We start from the raw sequence: 20,921 nt of genomic DNA, 5'->3' as shown, positions 1-20,921 counted from the left end.
GGGAGCCAAAGCCAGCACCCCAAGCCCCCTCTCCTGCACCTCAAACCCCAGCCCTGACCCCCCTCCCAGAGCCAGCACCCCCCCAACCCAGCCCCACCCCCAGAGCCAGCACCCCATATCCCCTCCTGCACCACAACACTCTGCCCCAGGCTGGAGCCCCCTCCTGCACCCCAACCCCCTGCCCCAGGCTCAGCCCAGAACCTCCTCCCACATTGCGAACCCTTCGACTCCAGCCCAGAGCCCACACCCCCTCCCAAACCACAATCCCTTACCCCAGCCCAGTGAAAGTGAGTGAGGGTGGGGGATGGAATGACGGGAGAGGGGGATGGAGTAAGTGGGGTGGGGCCTCAGGGAAGGGTAGATACTGGGTTGCCCTTAAATTCAAAAAGTGATCTTGGGCGTAAGAAGGCTGGAGACCCCTGATTTAAATAAAAAGATGACACGATGGCAAGTAAACACGTTAGTTATTTGCTAAAAATGGGAGGAAACATTGAAATGTTTAATTCAAAACTTAATGCAACAAACAATAAAAATATGCAACATTACCTGTTATCATGAAACATGTAATAGGAACACTTCAAATATACATGACTGGAGTTTAAAGCACATTAATTTCAAAACATGATCAGCAAGTCATCTTTAAAAAAAAGTTCTAAAAGGAGTTTCTTCTGATAGAAGCACTTTGTCCCATATTTTCTACAAGAAGAGTATTTTCAGGAGTTCTTCATGGAAAGTCAATCTGAAAGTTATACATAATCTAAACACCAGAACAATTAAAATTGTTTAAATACTATTTTTGCCATGAAAGTTCTGACTGCAATGATATTCGGCAAGCAATTATCCACTTTGGGTAGGTCTACACAGCCACTGAACACCCACGGCTGGCCGATCCCAACTGACTCAGGCATGGGCTGCAGGTTTGTTTCACTGTTGTGTGGACTTCCCGGCTCGGGCTGGAGCCTGTGCTCTAGGACCCTGCAAGACCTGGCTCCAACCTGAGCCTGGAAATCTACACAGCAGTGGAATAGCCCTGCAGCCTGAGCTGGCTGGCACAGGCCAGCTGTGGGAGTCTAGTTGCAGTGTAGACATATCCATTGACATTGTGTAACATGAAGGCCAGCTAATATATTTCTGTTTAATAGACATTGTTGCTAAACAGAGGGAACAATCTTTCATAAGAAATGTTATATATTCTATATATGTAACCACTGTGGTGTTCACTATAAAATTTCCATCTCTCAAACGTTAGACATGCTAATCTCATTAAAAGTATTCCAATTTACATAATTGAAGAATTGTGACAAATATATTTTACACACTCTGAATTCTTCTTAAATGTTCAAAGATTTTCACTAATGCTTCATTATCATGTTCTTTTTCAACTATGGCCAAGATCCTAAGAAGCAAACCCCACGGATGAATCCTTCAACTAGTCTCAGAGGCGCGGATCTTTTTACAGAATTGAGGCCCAAATACATATCTGCCCAATAAGACTGAAATTATGCCAGGGCATGTTATTAACCTAAAGAAAGATGTTCTTTAATGTTACAGAAGTAGGTTGTGCACATCTTTAAAGAGGGAAATTTTAAAAAGTTATAAAAACAAAATCCAGAAAGTTAAAGATCAAGTAGGCACTTTTATCCTTACGTTTTAATTTAACTTGTCAGCTACAAAGTCAGCCTAATTTTGTAGCATTCAATGCATCAAATGTTTTGCCCCTTTATAATGAAAATAAAGGAACTCAATGTTACTGAAAAATTTGAAACATGACTACTTTTCAGAGCATAGTTAATAGTTAAATCTACTGTAACGCTTAAAATCAAGTTTAATTTTGAAGATTGTTTTAGAAACTTCAGGTTTGGAAATAACTCTGCCATTTATTTCCAGTAAAATAAACCATTCTGTACTTTAAAAAACCCTCACTCTAATATGATTTATTGGGGGGGAGGGGAGAGAAGGGGCGCAATAAATCGTGTCCATGCAGGTAGCACTAACAACTGTTTACACAAACGTAAGGACAAGTTTTCCAATGTTAGTTTTTAAAATTCACAGCATGTATAGACTGCAGTAGATATAAAGCAAAGACCAGGTCCCTATTTTGGAACAAAACTTGGATGGGACTTAACATTAGAACTCTATTATTACAAGAACTATAAAGTAAGCTCATCTGGAATCTAAACCCAAATGAGGGAATACAGAGAGACACAGTGAAGGTACACTTGGGTGAAATTTCATGCTGGTGATTTTTTGTTTAATGTAAGCAGTTAGTCTTAGAGCAGATTTTAAACCAAAAGTTGCATATTCATTGATACACACGACTCAGAACGTAAGTGACTTAGCACATTTGTACACATGCTTACATAACCTTAGTGAGAAGTATTTACATGTTCAAACAAAGTTTCATTTTAACAGTTGAAGTTTAACATATGAAAGCATATTAGCTACTACAAAAAATGCATAATGGGAACAGTTTTCCACAAGCATAAACACATTTTAAAGTACTTTCTGGGTATTTCAAATTAGCTCCTTTCAATATGATTTTACGTAGCATTCTTTCAGTCATTACAAAACTGTTTTAATCATTTTCTTATCTATTTGCATGTGCATTGTCAATTCACAAAAACGATGAACTTACTAGTACACAATTTTTATGCTCCATCAACGTAATTGCATACAATACTTTAACAAGTTCAGATGAAGTTCTCAAATACTTTGGTTTAATCTTAGTTGGGGATAAATATTTGATACAACAGAAATCATATCCTCCACCCTAACTTTGCTGAAGAAATGAAGACATTAACAGCATTCTTTGGTAAAAATATGGTTAGGGCATTTTGTATGTATGTGCGTTTATCAAAAAGTGGTCTCGGTGATACTGATGTACTGTCAATTTGCAGCACTCAATAGCTATTCCTGATTTAGCGAGGAATATCAGAATATTCAGTTAATTTAGTAATCAACTATAATTGGCTGAGACAGCATCTGCAACTACTACAGGGGATCAATAACACTTCTGAAAAAAAAACTTGTTTTTCTATCACTTATCTTTTATGTTGTAAATACTTGAACTGCAGCCAGTCTATTATTTTGCAGTGACTATAGAAACATTGTTAGGATTCTGAAAAGTCACCTAACAGAGTCAAAGATGAACCAATATTTAACTGCACGTACTTGTGCATCATCTACAATATGTACTAGGTAAAGGCTATTAAAAAAATTCAGTTAACTACTACAAGAGAAGCTATGCAAATATAAAACAGATCAGATATACAAGTATAACACTGAACATACTGTACTTTATTAGCACAAAAAAAGCCATAACAAGGCACAGCAAGCAGAAAAATACACTGATAGAAGGGTTAGTGTTGCATACAAGAAAATTCTTGTATTTGCAGCCAAAAGGTTTCCTAACTCTCACAGTCACTGCCATAGAGAAGTAACAACATACTGTAGCAGCTGATAAAGAAACTAGGGAGCACTTAAGTGGTACAAAATACATTTAAAAAGGTGACTGGAGATTCCAAAACCATTTTAGTGCAAAAATGTCAAGGACAGAACAGTTGGAAACAGTTTGATTAAAATAAGTTTGATTCACTTATTTAATATTGGAAACTTCAGTCCAATATTAAATAATGGAATCAAACTTAGAATTTCAATTCCAAGTAGTTTGTTTGAACGGTATCAGCACATAGTCTAAATATCACAAAAAGATGCTAAATGGAAAAATGTTATTTACGAATAAAAATAGTACCTTTGAAACATGCTATTTATTTTTTTAGAAATGGTATTTAAGTTATAATTCAGCTATGAACACTTTCAGCATAAACAATGTTAAATAGTGTTTTAAATTAACATTTCTCATCATCATTTGCAACTGTGACAGGTAGCTGTCAGGTCACTAATTCTTATATTTAGTTTTTAGCAAAGTTTACAGACTGGTTAACTAATGGCAACAATCAAATTCAAGCAAGTTTTCATTTTTTTAAAATTTCAAATAGCAGGTATTTAACTGTCGGTCCAAGATAGTATTAATCTTGCTAATAATATCACTTAAACCCATGAATGTTTTAAATAGAAGTCCACTTCTGATCAGACATATTCAAGCCCTCATCTTTAGGAAACCTGGTGCACTAACTATGATTGATTTTTAGTATAAAAAAAACCTCTTAATGGAACACAGGATTCCCATGCTGCTAAAAAAAAAAATGCATTTTGAAATGTTTTATTTATTAACATTTGGAAACTTGTTTGAAAGGAATAATTAAACTTTTCAAAAGGAGGAAAGATTTTGTTGAAAATTTTTTAACATTACTCAAATCATTAAAATGTTCAACCAATAAAAAAAAATTATTTTTGTTCTTTAGCATTAGATGAAATGCCCCATAGTTGCTTCACCCAATTACTACAGCTACAAAAAAGGAAAAGGAAAACATTTAGAAGTTAGCAAATGATTTTTACGTACGTCTTAATGAAAAACACGTCGCTTTGTCTCTGCTTATTATTTCAAGAGGCATCACAACTTGATTTATGTAACAGCAGACAGCATCTGACATGATACTAAACATCGAGATTAAATACGGTATTGCAAAAAAGCTGATGTGCTTGCTGAGTTAAACTAATGCACAAAAAAAATATGCATAACCTAGTAAGCCTACTGGGGACTCTAGATTCTGTTTACTTTGTCTTAATAGGTTCCCGTTCCAACCATCGCACCCTGACTTTTTGTTTATAGTGATATTCCTTTAGAAAGTCTTGCAACATTGATGGTAAAGGGAGGCCATCAATTCCATCATACGTAGTGCACCTGCAGATTACTGCCCGGCAGATATACTGCAGACTAAAAGGAAAAGTCCTGTTCAGAGATACAGTAAGTAATGGTTCAAAAAACATGCAAGAACTAGGGTCTTTATAGTGTTCTAGAAGTCCTGTAACAGTGGAGGAGTGAAATACACAGGGATCATGAGCATCAAAACTAAAATTGTGATTCCATTGCTCAATACGTGCATGGAGGGATCTGTTGTAACGACGGAAGCTCACAGAGAAGAGGTAGTCCTCTTGTGCAGAATCCCTGAGCAAAAAAGTGCCTTCAGGTTTGCCTTCCAGAAGTGCCTCTGCCTCATAACGGTCCATCACACCCCAATAACATGGGTTACCTGTTATTTGAAGTAAGTCTGGCACAAGGCAGTGTATGTAATCAATCTGAGTATGTACTTTCCAAGCCCCTTGTCTGCTGCTATGGCCATGGCTCTCTCCAGACACCTGACGTTGCTTTTGCCTGCGTGACTGCAAGCAGAGGGTTGTTGTGTCCTCTTCAGAATCACAGTTTCCCTGTAGTGTTGCACTATTGTCCCCAGTCAGCTCAGTCATACCCGGGGCTAACTTTGGTCCCAGTTTATATAATGGATTAACCTGTGCTGTAGCTTCAAAAGTATGTATTTGGGCATTAGGAGGGGGATCAACCCCTTCTTCAATACTAAGCCTACGTCTCTCTCTAAGTCGGTCTTCTTCATCTTCTGCAGAAATCAAGGAAGGATCAAATGTATCAAAAAAAGTTGAATGAGGGCTCACAGGAGCTGTATGTTGCTTAATCAGATGCCACTTTTGGGCAAGATCAGATCCAGCAGGGAAAGGACATTTCTCAAGCATTAATTCAGAGAGATGAATCTTTCTTTTATTAGAAAAGAGAGGTTTGGACTGTTTGCTATAAGTTCTCATGGGAAAACATAACCCAACGGTATCCTGAAGCCGCTGTCGCAGAGTACGGCTACCTACAGTCCTGTTTGATACGCTGTCCGTATCATGAACGGAGCTCACACCGTATCTTCGCTCCCGCCTTTGCAAGCCGCTTCGTGTTCGACCAAATCTTTTATCGTTATCCAAGGAGCTTTGGGTTTTCGTAGAACAGGAATGTTTCTTCTTCCCACCCCAAGGAGCATGCCGAGAGTAGGAATCCCTTTGTGCAAGTCTCGTTCCTGTGGCAACACACGAGTCATTATCTTTCTCAATGCTTATTTCAACAATCTGAGGGATGTCAGTGACACAATTCTGATTTCTCCTCACTGAATTCTTTGAAGGACTTAAACCCAGTTGTAAGGCAATGTTCTCTCTTAAAGGGCTGCTTGGTTGCTGCGGAGCCAAATCGGGTACATGGATACTTCTGTCTTTAACAGATGAACATCGAGTGGAGTCTACATCTATGTTTTCATTTCGGTTTCCACCTTCATGATTGAAGAGATTCTGGCATCTGTATTTGAAGTTGTTCCACATCTTTCCCACTTGATCCATGGATTATGTTACCTAAATTCAAAGAGGGGATGAAGAGATTTTAATCAAAAAGTTAAAAAAATTAAAAATAAAGATACTTATTCAATTACTAAAACAAAAATATTCAAATGAGTAAGTTAGAGGTATGGAGAAGATACAGTTAGCTGAAAGCTAGGAAAATTATAGTGCCTGCATAGTTCTGTGGTGCTATACGTGTTGCAGTATTCACATATTAGGAAACAAGCATAGAAAAGAATGCAGTCAAGCACAAGTGACTTGTTTCCAAAAATATATATATAATAAATAACATCTCACCTTACAAAAAGGCCCCCTACCTCGCCACAAAATAGCCAAAAGCCCACAAAAGCATTAATGGAGGAAACAAATATAATGGTAAGTTTTCCATTTTGGTATTTATATTTGATGGGTACTTAAACATCCATACAGAAAACCATAAAAGAACTATATAAAGCCACTATTGCAGAGGTTAACTGTGTATTCAAACCTAAAGTTTGTTATTTACATTTTTTAATTACAATATATTTAAAGTTTCCAAGTCTTCATTTTGAGTGTCATATATTAGGTAATTGTCTCCCTGAGGGAGTTTCCAAGAAACTGTAGCAAAACAAATAATGAAAAATTAAGGATAAAGCCATTGAGTAGACTCCAGCAGAGCAGTTATGAAATCAGGCAAACACACACTTTCCATCCCAGAAAGAGCAGTGGCCCTCTCTGCAAAAAATAGTTAGATTCACAAACTAAACTGAAAAGTCAGGCCATGGTACAGAAAGTTTCAAGCTGTATTTAACAGACGTGAGAACTCAGACTTCAAAATTCAAAGTTTTGATAGTAAGAATACAAAGCTGACAAGAGTCAATTCCCAGGAGAAGCAGTAAGATACTCACAAAAGCTTATAGTTAGAAGTTGACTCTTAAGAAAAGCCTCAACTATGAAATGCCTAACAAAAAACAGCATTTCTCAGTGATTATTTAAAAAAACAAAACCAAAAACAAGGGGGAAGACCATGGAACTTCTGTTTTTACCTGTAGCATTATACAGAACCAGCTCTGCAGAGGGATCAAGAGGACACAGCCACCCATTCTCCAAAACATTGTCAAAAACTAATACAAATATTAGCAGCATCCACACTGCAGTTGCTGCTTTAAAAGCCAAATTTGATAACCTAGAATCAAGGCACGAAGAACATGGGAGTGCCTGGAATATTTTAATGAATCATATGTTCATCTAGTTTGATTGCTATTGTATTGTTTGCTACCAAAGAGTTAATTTCTGCCACACTGGGCAGAAAGACAATGGCTTTATTCAAAAGATAATACAAGTATCAAGTCTCTCTGGTGACTTCAAGGAAAGGAGGAATCAAGGTGGAAGAATATGGGAACAAAGGACTTGAGAATTGTTAGGGTATGTCTACACTAAAAACTTAAGTTGACCTATATTAGGTCAACTTACAGGTAGTGCATGTCCACATTACCCTCCTTGGCTTGGGCTGCCTACTGCTCCCCGCCAGAAGCAGATTCAGGCCGTCCAACTCTCCAGGGGAGCAGGGGGCAGCTGGGCTCTCCCTGCCTGGCTTGCTTTCTTGTCAATTTCAGGGCTCCACTGGTAGTGTGAAATTGACAAGAAAGCTAACAGCCAATGTAAGTAACACTGTGTCCACCCAGACACTGCATGGCCCTAACTACACAGATGTAAGCCTCTTGTGGAGGTGGAGTTATAGTTATGATGTCTGTGTAGTAGGGCACTTACATTGGTGGGACAAGACTGTAGTGTAAACTCTGATGTAATTAGGTCGAGGTAAGCTTCTTTATAGCGACCTAACTGTGTAGTGTAGACCAGGTCCTAGAAATAGCAGCCTTGAGACACAGACACAGGGTCTGCGGAGAAAGACTAACTTGGTCCACAAGAGAATTGGGGGTTTGGGGTGCAAGGAGGGGAAGTTGTTATACAAATGCTAAGCTGGGCCTACCTACGTTTTGAGGAAAATGCTAAACTTAGCTAAGACAATGGGTATTTAGGCTTGTTGTTTTAAACCTCTCTCTCTCTCTCTCTCATTAAAAAGATAATAATCTATAGGAACTTCGCAAACAAGCCACTCTCTGCCACTGCATTTTGATACTGTTCACAGCTCCCTGAGAGAAGTTTTTAGCAGGAGCCAAATCCAATTGGACCCAGTAGGTAACAAGATTGGTAAACAGGGGTGTTTGTTGCCTGGAGACCCAGTCTAAGAATGGGATGAGTCAAGGGATTCTCCTCAGAGAAGTGCAAGCATGGGCCTCCCACTTGAAAGAGTTGCTCACAGAGACATTGAGTCAGGGATCAAATGTATAGTTTAACCTTGTGTCACAGTTCCAGAGTAACAAACTTGGAGCACCCTACGGTTGCTGTGGGAGCCCCAAGCAACAGAAGCTTCTGCTAAAACATCTTGAGAAGGAATAAAAAGAGCAAGCCAGTAGTCTTCATACAACTTCATAAAAAGAAAAATATAAGCATTGAGTGGAGATTCTGGAAAAATCAAATTAGAGCTAAAATGTTAATACTTATTAGGCTCCCTGAAATTGCTGGACCAAACTATCTAAAACACTGGGTCCACAATGCTTGGCAATTACACAGTGCTAAAGATCCAACCTAGTAAAAGAGCATATAAGATTAAAAAAGGAGAGAAAACAAAGATCACTGAGAAAGGAGAGACATTATCGTTTATCATTATGGACATGGATGACAATTTTAGCAGCTGCTAGGAAAACAAAGAGAGTTTATTAAGAATCATAGATTAGGGTTGGAAGAGACCTCAGAAGGTCCTCTAGTCCAACCCCCGGCTCAAAGCAGGACCAATTCTCACCTAAATCATCCCAGCCAGGGCTTTGTCAAGCCGGGCCTTAAAAATCTCCAAGGACGGAGATTCCACCACCTCCCTAAGTAACCCATTACAGTGCTTCACCACCCTCCGAGTGAAATAGTTTTTCCTAATATCCAACCTAGACCTCCCCCACTGCAACTTGAGACCATTGCTCCTTGTTCTTCATCTGCTACCATTGAGAACAGCCTAGCTCCATCCTCTTTGGAACCTAACCTAAAGACAATCCTATAAAACTTCTCCCCTTATTTAAGCTTAACAGGATAAACACAAAGAGGAGGGAATAGGTCCCTTTTTGGAAAGCCTTTAAAAATAGCAAGACTTTTTACCTTAACTTCAGGCCAAGCATACAAAATAAATGTTTATGAGGGTGCAATGAACTCAGAATTGCATTTTCTAAGCAAGTTGATTTACGAAGATACCATATGCGATGTTGTCCAGGATTCAAAACGATACAGACCTAGAGAGTGACCTCTTCTACTTCCTGTAAGGCAATTAGTTAAGTCATGTAAACTAAAATGGATACGTCTGATGTGTTTGAAATTTCTTGTAACTAGTATGTGGGCTGCAAGTTCCTCCCTATAGCTATCCCTGAAGTGATTGCAGGTATGCAGAAAGTGTATTCTTTTAAATTGGTGCTCTGAGAATTAGGTCCAGAGATTAGTTGCTTCTAAGGGCAGGTCTACACTATGGGGGAAAATTGATATAAGATACGCAACTTCTGCTACGTGAATAACGTAGCTGAAGTCGAAGTATCTGATATCGAATTACTTACCGTCCTCACGGTGCGGGATCGACGTCCGCGGCTCCCCATGTCGGCTCCGCTACCGCCGTTCGCGTTGGTGGAGTTACGGAGTCGACATGAGCGCGTTCGGGGATCGATATATCACATCTAGATGAGACGTGATATATTGATCCCTGAGAAATCGATTGCTACCCGCCGATACGGCGGGTAGTGAAGACGTACCCTAAGTGGTGTTAAATATAATGGACACCATTCTTACTCAGAAAAGACATATAAACCACTATGTCCTGTCTTGAGACTGTATCTCACCATGTATGTTCTGGACTCCTTTCCCAAGCTGCGGATAACATGATTACTATAAAAATAAAGACAGTTAAATGATATTTTTAGTAAGTTAAAATATATATCTTTACCTAGAAATTTAAGATTTGCCACCTGACTATCAAGAGACTTTACAATAAAGTATATTTAATTTATATATGCAATGGTTTATGTTCAGACAGATTATCATACCAAACAAAAACCTTGAAGGCTTTTCCTTTTTTAAGTCTGTTAATACTGGCGGTGAGACAGGACTTTGCAGAAGATCCCAAAATGGATCTTTTTAAACAGATCAAGATGAGAAGCATCTGGATCCTTGAGGCTGCTGAAGCTATGGACATACTTGTATAGACCTTGTGGAAAATGTTGCTATATATTTGGTCTCACATCTAAAAACAGTGGTTTCCAAGCTCTGGTCTGCAGAAGCACTGGTGGCCTGAAAAGCTAGCTGATCACTTGATGCTGGCTCTCCTTATCTCCAGCTGCTACATCACATCAAAAGGCAGCTAAAAATATATATTTTCCTACTATTACTCTTCCAGGTAAGCAACTGCTGTAGCTGCCACAGGGGTGTTATTCGTTGTAAAGCGGGGGGGGAGGGGGGGTTGACCCATGCACTTAAAATATGGGAAGGAAGGTTAGCCACAAGAAAATCTACTTAAGATGAGGTCACACTATACTATGAAAGTTTAGGGGTGGGTTCTCCAAAATGATGGCATATGTTTCATTTCAGGCATCCAAGAATAGGTAAGAGGATTTCAGGAGGAGAAAACAGTACTCACAATTCTCTCAGCTGCTAGTTAGAATTTTAATGGCAACAGGCAGGAGTAACAATTGAATGATTTAATCTACTGCTTCCTTACCCCAAACCCCCAGCCTGTAGTAGTAAGAGTGAGCTTGAAATGTTACTGAATTACAAGGAAATTATGTGAATAAAAGGCAGATTTTCCAGAATAAGGAATGTGGCATAACAGCTAAGGAATTAAAAAAAAAAAAGAATATTCATAGATGGAGCTACTGAACAAGACCAGAGTAAGTTAAAAGACCTGATTTTCAAAAGCTCCAAGCATCTTCACTTCCCATTCACTTGAGTGGGAACTGAGGTTGCTCAGCACATCTGAAAGTCAGGCCACCAGTGAAAATCAAAGGCTTTCCAACACATCCTTTCCCCAAAACAACCCCTCCTGGATTACACTGGGGGGCAGAAAACCTGTTTAAATATAAAACTATCAAAAAAGTGCTAGACAGGTTTTTATGATTTTTAGAGGGAATGCATATCTGCCTTACACAAATGAAAGTCCTATGTTACTTAAAACATTTGCTCTACTGAATACATTTGGCAGAGAGGCTAATTACACGCTGTTTTAATTCATTAAAACCTAAAAAAATGCATGGCATCTTATCTTGAAGCTTTCGATTTAACAATATTTTTATTTAAACCTTACCTGTCTCCCCTTCATTCTTCAAACCTGCTCCAGAAAGTGAAGCAACTCATTTCCTATAATTTGTCAACACTATTAGCTGCTTTGATGTAGGCCTGTATGCAAGCCTTTCTGAGACCACCATGCAGAATGGCTACTTTGGTAACCCATCTTAGCTAATGGAAGAGAGTTTTTGGAACTCGAGAACTTGTCAGAGTTAAAGTTTTATGTCCCATATTGGAAGAAGGCTCAAAATTATTTTTCAAATTAGTATTTAAAGCCTGATTCAAATAATTTCAGATGCTTAAAGTTCAACAGGTTTTCTGTTTCCAGGGTTTCTTGGGCTGGCACTACATTGACAAAACATGGATTACTTCTGCAGCAGCTCAAGAGCCATCTCCATAAAAAGTTTACATTGCCAGTAGTTTTTGTTTTTGTTTTTTTGCATGGGAGTAAAACACCACCCTACAATTTGCCAGAATTTGCTAATGTTCTGGAATGTATTTGCTATCAGTAATCTTCACTGCAGTGCAGTACAGTTTTTAAACAACCCTCAAATACCTTTTATAAAATAGATAAGCAAGAGAATTATTTCTACTAAACGTTCTTGAGTTTTCATTACCTGTTACGTGTATTCATTTACACCTGTGTAAAATGAGCACAGTGAGTGTAAAATGCTAGTATCATGTTTCACTGTAATGTCATGTTTTACTCCCACTTTGCACAAGTGCACACAGATGTAAGTGTGACATTCTATACCTTGGGGGGAGCGCCCTGTAACCCCCATATTTCATATATATATTATATTATATAAAAAATTGTGATCTTCTATATAAAGCAGGCCATGTGAGGTATCAGGGGAAAGGTTATGATCTGCTGAAAGTTATTTTTCTATCCATATATGTACATCATTAATGCATATGAAATTATGAGAATTGTGTTGTATGGTTGTCACTAAAACATGCTGTAAGTTGGGAGTTAATATCTGGCTGATTCTCCCAGAGGCAACAACAAAGTAACCAACGCCCGGGCAGGGTGTCAAAACCACCCATCACCAGCCATTGTCCAGCAAGGGAGCTACAATACAACGACTCACATGCATGAGACCACACCAGGGGAATCGCTCAACCTTGCCTTGGGACTCAGCAATGCCCATGAGACATGCCTGGACTTGTATTCTCCAAGCACATGGACTAAGGGTATAAAACAGAACACAGCAGGCCCATGATTTGCCTTTCTTCTGCTCTCACCTATGCTGCAAGCAAGCAAGACTCTCAGAAGAAGACTGAAGACTCCAACAGAAGAAATTGGTCCAGGTTTAAGGAACAAAACCTGAATATTAAGGACTGCAATATGCAGTGGGGTGAGAAAAACTGCTTAATCTAGATGTTGCCCAGTCTAATAGGGTTGAGAGTTTAGACTGCGTACTTCTATTTTATTTTATTTTGGTAACTAACTGACTTTTTGCCTGTCACTTATAATCACTTAAAATCTATCTTTTGAAGTCAATAAATTTGTTTAACTGTTTATCTTTACCAGTGAGTTTGTATGAAGTGTGTGGCAAAACTGCTCAGGTTTGCAAAAAGGCTGGTGTATATCTATTTTCCATTGATGAAGTGGTGAACCAGTTAATAGATTTGCATTGCCTATCTTGAGCAGTGGAAGACAGTATATTCCTGAGGTACAGTGCTGGGAGGGATTTGGCTGGTGCCTTGCCTTGTGAGAGTCATGAGTGGCTCTGGGAGCAATCATGCAATATAGCTGGGCAGGGCCGGTTTTAGGCCAATTTGCCTGATTCCCCAGAATTGGGCCCCGCGCCGGCACCTAAGAGGGTCCCGCGCCGATGCCCCCTCACCCGACGGCGCTCTGAGGGGTCTTCAGTAGCATTTCAGCAGCAGGCCCTTCACTTGCTCCGGGTCTTCGGTGGCATTTTAGCAGCGGGTCCTTGAGTGCCACTGAAGACCCGGAGTGAGTGAAGGACCCGCAGCCGAAGTACCGCCAAAGACCTGGAGCGCCGCCAGGTGAGTACGAATTGGGCCCCACACTTGCTAAAGCTGGCCCTGTAGCTGGGTGTGGGGTTCACATGCAATTGTACTGAGTGATAACAGCGCCTGGAGAGATGAAAACTCCGCATAGCATTAGTGAAGTTTAGGACAGCCATTAGTTCAACATCACCCAAATGTTAACTTCTGTCTTTATTAACTGTTAGGACATGATCTGGTAGGACTCCTAATTCTTATGGATTGAGTTTTCACAATACTTTTCTGTAATTAGTTGCTGCACCAGCTGGAACTTTTTGATATAGGATTTCCTACTACTATGAAAATCCTCTGCTAAGTTTGTTTATCCCGTTGTCTGTCAGAGAGGAACAAGTTTATCTGACTCAAATTAGTTGATATGAGAAGTAAAATTTGAACTGATAGTACTAAGGTCATATACTGTATCATGTCCACAAAAGCCAAAATAACTTACCTCAATGTAATCCCCAAATAGGTTTATTAGAGAACGGTGCATATTGAAAAAAGGCACTGTCTTAGTCACATGACAACTATTTCAAACTTTGGGAAAGCAACTTCTCATAAGTCAATCCTAAAAACATATCTATATTTACACTAAACATGGATCAGGTTACAAGTGACAGATTCTTATGGCTTTGTTGCATCAGCAAAATTAATCTTCAAAAAAAATTGTACTTTTTTCAAATGGTTCAATACAAAAGTATGCCAAGTGGAGTAAAATGCTTAACTACACCACAGAAAATCATTTTAGGGCTGACAAGGCAAGGATGAAATAGTATGGCTCAACTATGCTCCTATGCTCCCCAGTGAATGTGTTGACAAGTAATAGCTGAAAAGTATAATGATACCAAAACAAAGCAAAGTGTTTGATATGGAGGCACTCAAAAACCCAGTAGTAAGAACCACATACAGTAAGATCTGAGATATGAAAAATGGGCTAACCTCTTCTTAGATTGCTGGTGCGCAATTACTTCCCAAGGATTTGCCTGAACTGGGGACACTACAAAGAATATCAATGCTCAGTATTCAAGACGAAATAAAAATTCCCTACTTAACTACTTTCATCTTTAGTTTTTCCACAGCAGACAACACAGGTGACCACAGATTTTGTTCCCTCACACAGATTAAAAAATTAGTCCTTGCAGAATTTTACCAAATTTTTACTTTAGTTTGCAAATTCCCAGTCAAGAAATGAGGAAAGGCATTAGCATGCTCCCTACTTTATCCAGTGTGATTTAAAAAAAAAAAAAAAAAAGCACTATATAGGAGTTATATGGCTATCCTTGGCAGTATCCCAATTGTATAAAAATTAAGCTGCAACCAAAACCTTGATTGCATTCATATGGCAGGAACCTGAAAGAAACAAACAATCTAGGACGCAAGCCTTTTTATTTGGGGGGGGGGGATGGGGAGCAGAGGGTGGGCGGTGTGCATCAGTCCACTTTTATTTAGGCACTTTACTTAGAAAATTTTGGCCTGTATGGCTAGGCTGCTTGAAAAAGCCTTCACATGATTTGCCTCAAGCACCCCTCCAACTTTGGGTAACAGGAGAGTAGAAAGGTAAATAAAGGAAGAAACAGAGGGGTACCCAAAGTGTGACTGAAGAAAGGAGGAAGAGGCTGAAATTGAAACTTATGAAGCAGCAAGTTCCTTCCCCACTCTCAAATTCCAAAAATAATTAATCACTATTGCAATATTGGTGATACAATGACAAACAAATGCAAAAACAAAGAATTGATTGTTTTAAGAGCAGTGATCTCCAACCTTTTTAAGCACAAGATCACTTTTTGAATTTAAATGCAACCCAGGATCCATCTCAAAGAAAATGCAGAAACAACAGTAATCACACAAACCTAAACACCTTGCCCCACCCCTTCTCCAAGGTCCCATTCCCCTCACTCCATCCCCTCTCCCTCCGTAGCTCACTCTCCCCGACCCTCACTCACTTTCAGCGGGCTGGGACAGGGGGTTGGGGTGCAGGCTCTGGGCTGGGGCCGAGGGGTTCGGAGTGTGGGAGGGGCTCCAGGCTGAGCCTGGGGAAGAGGGTTGGGATGCAGGAGGAGGTTCAGGGTGCAGGCTCTGGGAGGGGACTCAGGGCTCGGGCACCAGGGTTTGGGTGCAGGATGCAGGCTCTGGGAGGGAGTTTGCGTACGGGGGGGAGTTCAGGGCTGGGGTACAGGAGGGGTTTGGGATGCAGGTGCCACTTACCTGACGTGGCTCCCAGACAGCGGGGCTAAGGCAGGCTCTCTGCCTGCCTTGGCCCTGCACCACTCCCAGAAGTAGCTGGCATGTCTGAAAGCAGCTCCTGGGTGTGGGGGCAGGTGGCATCACACACTGCCCCTGTCTGCAGGCACCAGCCTCATAGCTCCCATTGGTCACATATCCCCATTCCCGGGCAATGGGAGCTGCAGGGGTGGTGCCTATGAAGGCAGAAGGCGGAGACCTCCTGTCTCCCCCTGCAGGGGCCGCAGGAATGTACCAGCTGCTTCTGGGAGTGGCGTGGGGCCAGGGCAGGCAGGGAGCTTGCCTTAGCCCCGCTGTCCCACAAGACTGTTAGCAGCCAATCTCCCAGTTTAGCTACAGGAAGGTTGGCAACCCTAGACTGAGATCGACAATTGACCAGTCGACTGTGATCTACTGGTTGGTGACCCCTGTTTTAAGAGGAACTCTCTGGTTTACTTGAAAGTGAAACTTTGTACCAAAAATAGTCTCTGAAGATCGGGTTCTTTAAACCGACAAATTTCCCAACTCACATACTCTCCTAGACAACCATAGCTGCTATAAAACAAACAGAGGGGAGATGTCTTAGGTTCTTACAGCGGTTTCATGAGGGCCTGATAGGGCCAGTTTGAGACTCCATTGATTTTTTTTAGTGTAAGCAGGGTCTGAGTGAGTTCTCCCCTGACAGCTATCTGGGAGGTGGAGAGCCTTCAGGAGCAAACCGTATTTACATGAACACACCTCCTCTGCTTAGATATCCAGCAGATAGAACTATGTTGCTCAAAGTGATGAACTTTGGCTGGTGTTGAGTTACAAATCACTAATACTGAATGCAGGAGTAGTGAAATGTTATCAATATTGTTGTCTTTATTGTATGACTAAAGGAGAGCAAAACGGTGTTTAACCTGTCCTGATTGAGGAGGTCACCCTCAGCTGAAAAGACCTTGATAAGCCAGGGGCTTGAATGCCTGTGAAAGTAAGAGGGGTCGGGACAGGTGTCTCAGCTAGAAGGTGTGGACTCTGCCTAAGAGTCCCTGGTCTGGTTTAACCTGTTCCTCCCCACTGTTCTAATAGAGCCTAGCCATTTAGCTCTATCTTTTGAGTCTTTTGTTATGTTAAGTGCTTACTAGAGCTGAAATCACTTGTGGTGGGACAGCATTTCTGCCCAGCCTGCTTCAGGTTCCCCCAAGAGCTGACAATCACTAAGAGCTGGGTGGAATCTTAAGAGATTGACTTGCAGAAGTCAGAGTCAGGTGACAGCAGAAGGCAACCAGCAGGAGCAGCAAGCGAGCAGCCAGCCGGCGGAGCAGCTGGCCAGAGAAAGTGCACAGAGAGTGGAGCAAGCAAGGTGCCTTCTTCCCTGGGTGGGAGCTGAGCTCACATAGATGCACCTCTGAACCGTTGGTCCTCACTGACCAAAGACATCTACAGTGAGTGGGGTGCGGTGAGGGACAGCCCCACCTGCTGCTGCCGGAGCGACTCTGCTGCCAGCCTCTCAGGCGGCCCCACAGCCAGCCACACTGGCTGCTGCTGGAGCATACCCAGGGCCATTCGCAGCGGCCGCCATTCAGGTGGCCTCCAGCAGGGGCAGCCATTGCTCAGCAGTGGCCTCTTGCGCCACCCACCACCCGCCCCCAAGATTTAGTCAAGGATATTTATAGTATAAGTCCTGGACAGGACACTTTTACTAAAAATATCCATGACTAAATCATAGCCTTAATCATGGTTCAGGGGATGATCTCTGGCCACTACAGACTTTCCTAAGAAATTCTTGTGTTTTATCTAGGTCCTTCTTACCACTGCACCTCAGTCTACTGCAAGCAGTCACTTAAGTCTGTACTAATGTAACCCTTCTGCCAGGTGGAGTAGGCCAATCAAACACACACCATAGCAAAAAAGGTTTCACATCCTGTGATTGTGTTAACGCACCAGTTTTTGCAGCTAGTTATGATTTTTTAATTGGATCATGCAGTAGAGCATAGTAAGGTACTTAATATGGAAAAGAGGGGTACAGGACTCAAATAATTGTGTGTACTGCTATGTTTAAGTTTCCTAGCATTTAAACTGCCAAATTTTTAAAAAATTGGGGCCGAGGGGAGGGAGGGGGAACATAGTGCAAATCAAGTATGGAAGCCCTTTTCAAAAGTCACAACTATTCTGAGGATAAACTAATCTACTGGAGTTCTCATAGCAGGGTAGAATTTATTTCTACTTCCATTAAGGTCACCAAGAAAGTTTATTCTTTTACCGAGAAGATAAAATATAAATATGCTTCATAACTTTTTTTGCTTCAGGTTATCTGCAACAATGGTTTGCTCATATTTATTTAATCCAAGAACTTGCTTACCCTGTCCTCCCCCCCACAAAAAAGACGATAGATATCTTAATGCCTGTTCCTTAACAACCCAGAGTTGGGGGTGAGAAGGGAAATGGAAGAAAGAGGTCAGCTTCCTATTGCATTTCACGGACTAGATCAGTAGAAGTGTCAACTTTTACATACAAGTGTCTGAAATCTTCTATTCAATGTCAGAATGGTCCACTAGCTAACATGTGTCAGTAACCCGATGGAGGTATAACATGTTTTGACAAGGCAACAGAAAGCTAGTTTCAAATCAGATATTTGATCTAGTCCCTCTTCTGTAATACTGATTGCAGAATTATGAGGAAATACTTCCTTCCGCTGGCACAATTTAAAAAGATTGCGAGGAAGCAGGATTGTGCAGGGCACAGCTTTGAGAAGTTTGGTAAGCACATCTTAAAAAAATATGAAAAATTAAATTACATTTTCCAGTCAGAAAACGGTAAGATTTCAGCTGTTCTGATGGATGCAGTGAAGTGGAGCTTAGTTTCATTTTTAATAATGCTGTTATTTTTTCACTTTTCAATATGATCACAACACAAAAACAAGGTAATGAAAATTAAAACCAGTCACCATTTGTAACACACAGCATGACATTAACATACATCCGCAAAAACCATTACACAGGTCCAATTTGTCTCTCTAAACAGCAATGGTGTTAAAGTTCTTCAGCTCAGAAACTTCTGCTTATGTGTTGGAGCAGTCTAGAAACTCAATAGTGTCTTACAGATAACAGTGAACAGAATAGATGCTATCAGTGAAGACTGTCAATTTCTTCACATTGAAAGATGGCAAACCCTCCTACACTATTGGCATGAAAGTTTGGGAAAAACCTTAGAGATGGGAGGCAGGGGAGGGATGTATTATGCAATACAGCAGAAGTTACTTAATTCCTGAGAATTTCACTTTACTAAACACTTCAAGGTCTGTGCACTTTACAATATTATAAAAATATAAATATATCCAGTGAGCTGTTTGTATTTACCCGTAATAATCTCAGGTATGCCCTCCTCAATGCTAAAAATTAAATGCTTCAGTGTGCCTGGAAAGTTGTTAAATCCAGTCTCAGATAGACCAGACCTCCTAGGTGTGTGCACATGCCCACATGCAAGCTCCTAAATTGAGAATGTTTCTCAGAATTTCCCCTCCAATAATCCCTACACTTTTAAGGCAGGGGAGCATAAGCCTGAGCACCAATTCTTATAGAGATCTCAACTGGACAGATCTCAAACCATCATCAGTTCTCTCCTGCTGAATGCCATCTCATACACACCACATGTCTAATGATGCTAACAAATAGCAGGATGTTTGAATGGTTTTAGAATGAGACTAGGAATTTAACATGCATATTACCTGGCAAACAGGGGGTTAAAACCCTGTCTGAGACAGAAGACCTACAGCAAAGAGCAGTCAAGCTTGTCAGAAGCAGCTCTGGCTGCCTTACTAATTGACAAACACACACCTCATTCCACAGAGTGGCATGGCTAGGTAGAAGAATATAAATCCTGCAGGGAAGAAAGAGCTGGGAGGCTGCAACCTGGTCTAACTTGTTTCATGCCTTTACTCTGACCTGCAGGCAGCTCTGTCCTAGACTATAGAGAGCTGAAGATACAAGAGGCACTCTTCGCTATGTTTGAACACTGCAGCTGAAAGGAAGCTGCCCTTTACTGTTTTGTACACAGACTGACCTGCCTCAGTGCTCAACCAAAACCCTGTTGTAGCAGGTTCATTTTACACTGTAGCACCAACCACCCCCACCCCACTATTACAAGAGTAAGCTAACATCAATGCAACAATCAAATGCTTCATTTTAAAGCCTTAAAGATGGGAAATTCGAGAAGCTGAAATTGCTCTGGAAATGGTAATGCACAATATAAAATATACAGAATATGCAGTGTGCCAGAATGAATAACCCAGAATAAAATATAGTTCACATTTAACAAGAGGAAGACGAATAGAAAACACATGGAAAACAGTTAAATTAACATTATAGGAATGAGGGTTAAAAGCGCAAGTTCCATTGACTTTGTACTCCTAAATCATTTAGGTGCTTTTGAAAATACCACCCTTCAGTATTTGGTGGCAAATCAAGCATTCAAGTGAGGAAGTTTCTATGTATTAATGCAAGGTGCATTTCTTTGAGCTTTTGTTTGGGGAGGGCAGGTGTTAGGTTTTAAGAGAAGACAACTCCGGGTATGTCTACTCAGGGCTAAAAGACCCATGGCACAGCCACAGCTGGCCCAAGTCAGCTGGCTCGGGCTTACAAGGCTTTAAAAATTGCTGTGTAGACATTCAGGCTTGGGCTGGAGCCAGAGATCTGGGACCCCCAAGCCTGAACATCTACACACCAATTTTTGTTTAGCCCTGAGCCTGAGTCAGCTGACCCAGGCAAGCTGAGAGGGTTTTTTTTTTAATCCCTGTGTAGACATAACTTAGGAGTCCAGAGATAATCGGCTTGTTAGTTTTGCTGGCAGAACTTGTACATCATTTAAAGCAACAAATGTGCACCTAACATGCACCTAACTGCGTATCAGTACGTCAGGATTTATTTATTTTTAATTGTGTTTGCTTCCAGCTTTCAAATGCTCAAGGCTAGTAAGTCAAAACATGTGTTCTTAAAACCAAACCAAGGACTAGTGCTCAAAGACTTTATTCATGCCAACTTTCAAAGTTAAGCAGTTTTGTTTAAGCCTATATG

At 40.7% G+C, this 20,921-nt stretch overlaps 1 protein-coding gene across 1 annotated transcript in view; it reads right to left on the bottom strand.

The window, feature by feature from the left end:
* Window positions 1-478: 478 nt before the first annotated feature.
* Window positions 479-20,921, bottom strand: part of SOCS5 (suppressor of cytokine signaling 5) — a 46,292-nt gene continuing 25,849 nt past the window's right edge. Inside the window, exon 2 of the mRNA XM_045011457.1 lies at window positions 479-6,297. Coding sequence (XP_044867392.1) covers window positions 4,675-6,285 — 1,611 coding nt within the window. The 5' untranslated portion in view covers window positions 6,286-6,297 and the 3' untranslated portion in view covers window positions 479-4,674. The remainder of the gene's footprint in view (window positions 6,298-20,921) is intronic.

This window comes from Mauremys mutica, chromosome 3 (genome assembly GCF_020497125.1).
Source record: "Mauremys mutica isolate MM-2020 ecotype Southern chromosome 3, ASM2049712v1, whole genome shotgun sequence".
Classification (NCBI taxonomy): domain Eukaryota; kingdom Metazoa; phylum Chordata; order Testudines; family Geoemydidae; genus Mauremys; species Mauremys mutica.
Note: the sequence above shows the minus strand (reverse complement) of the source record. Positions and strands in the feature narration are given on the sequence as shown.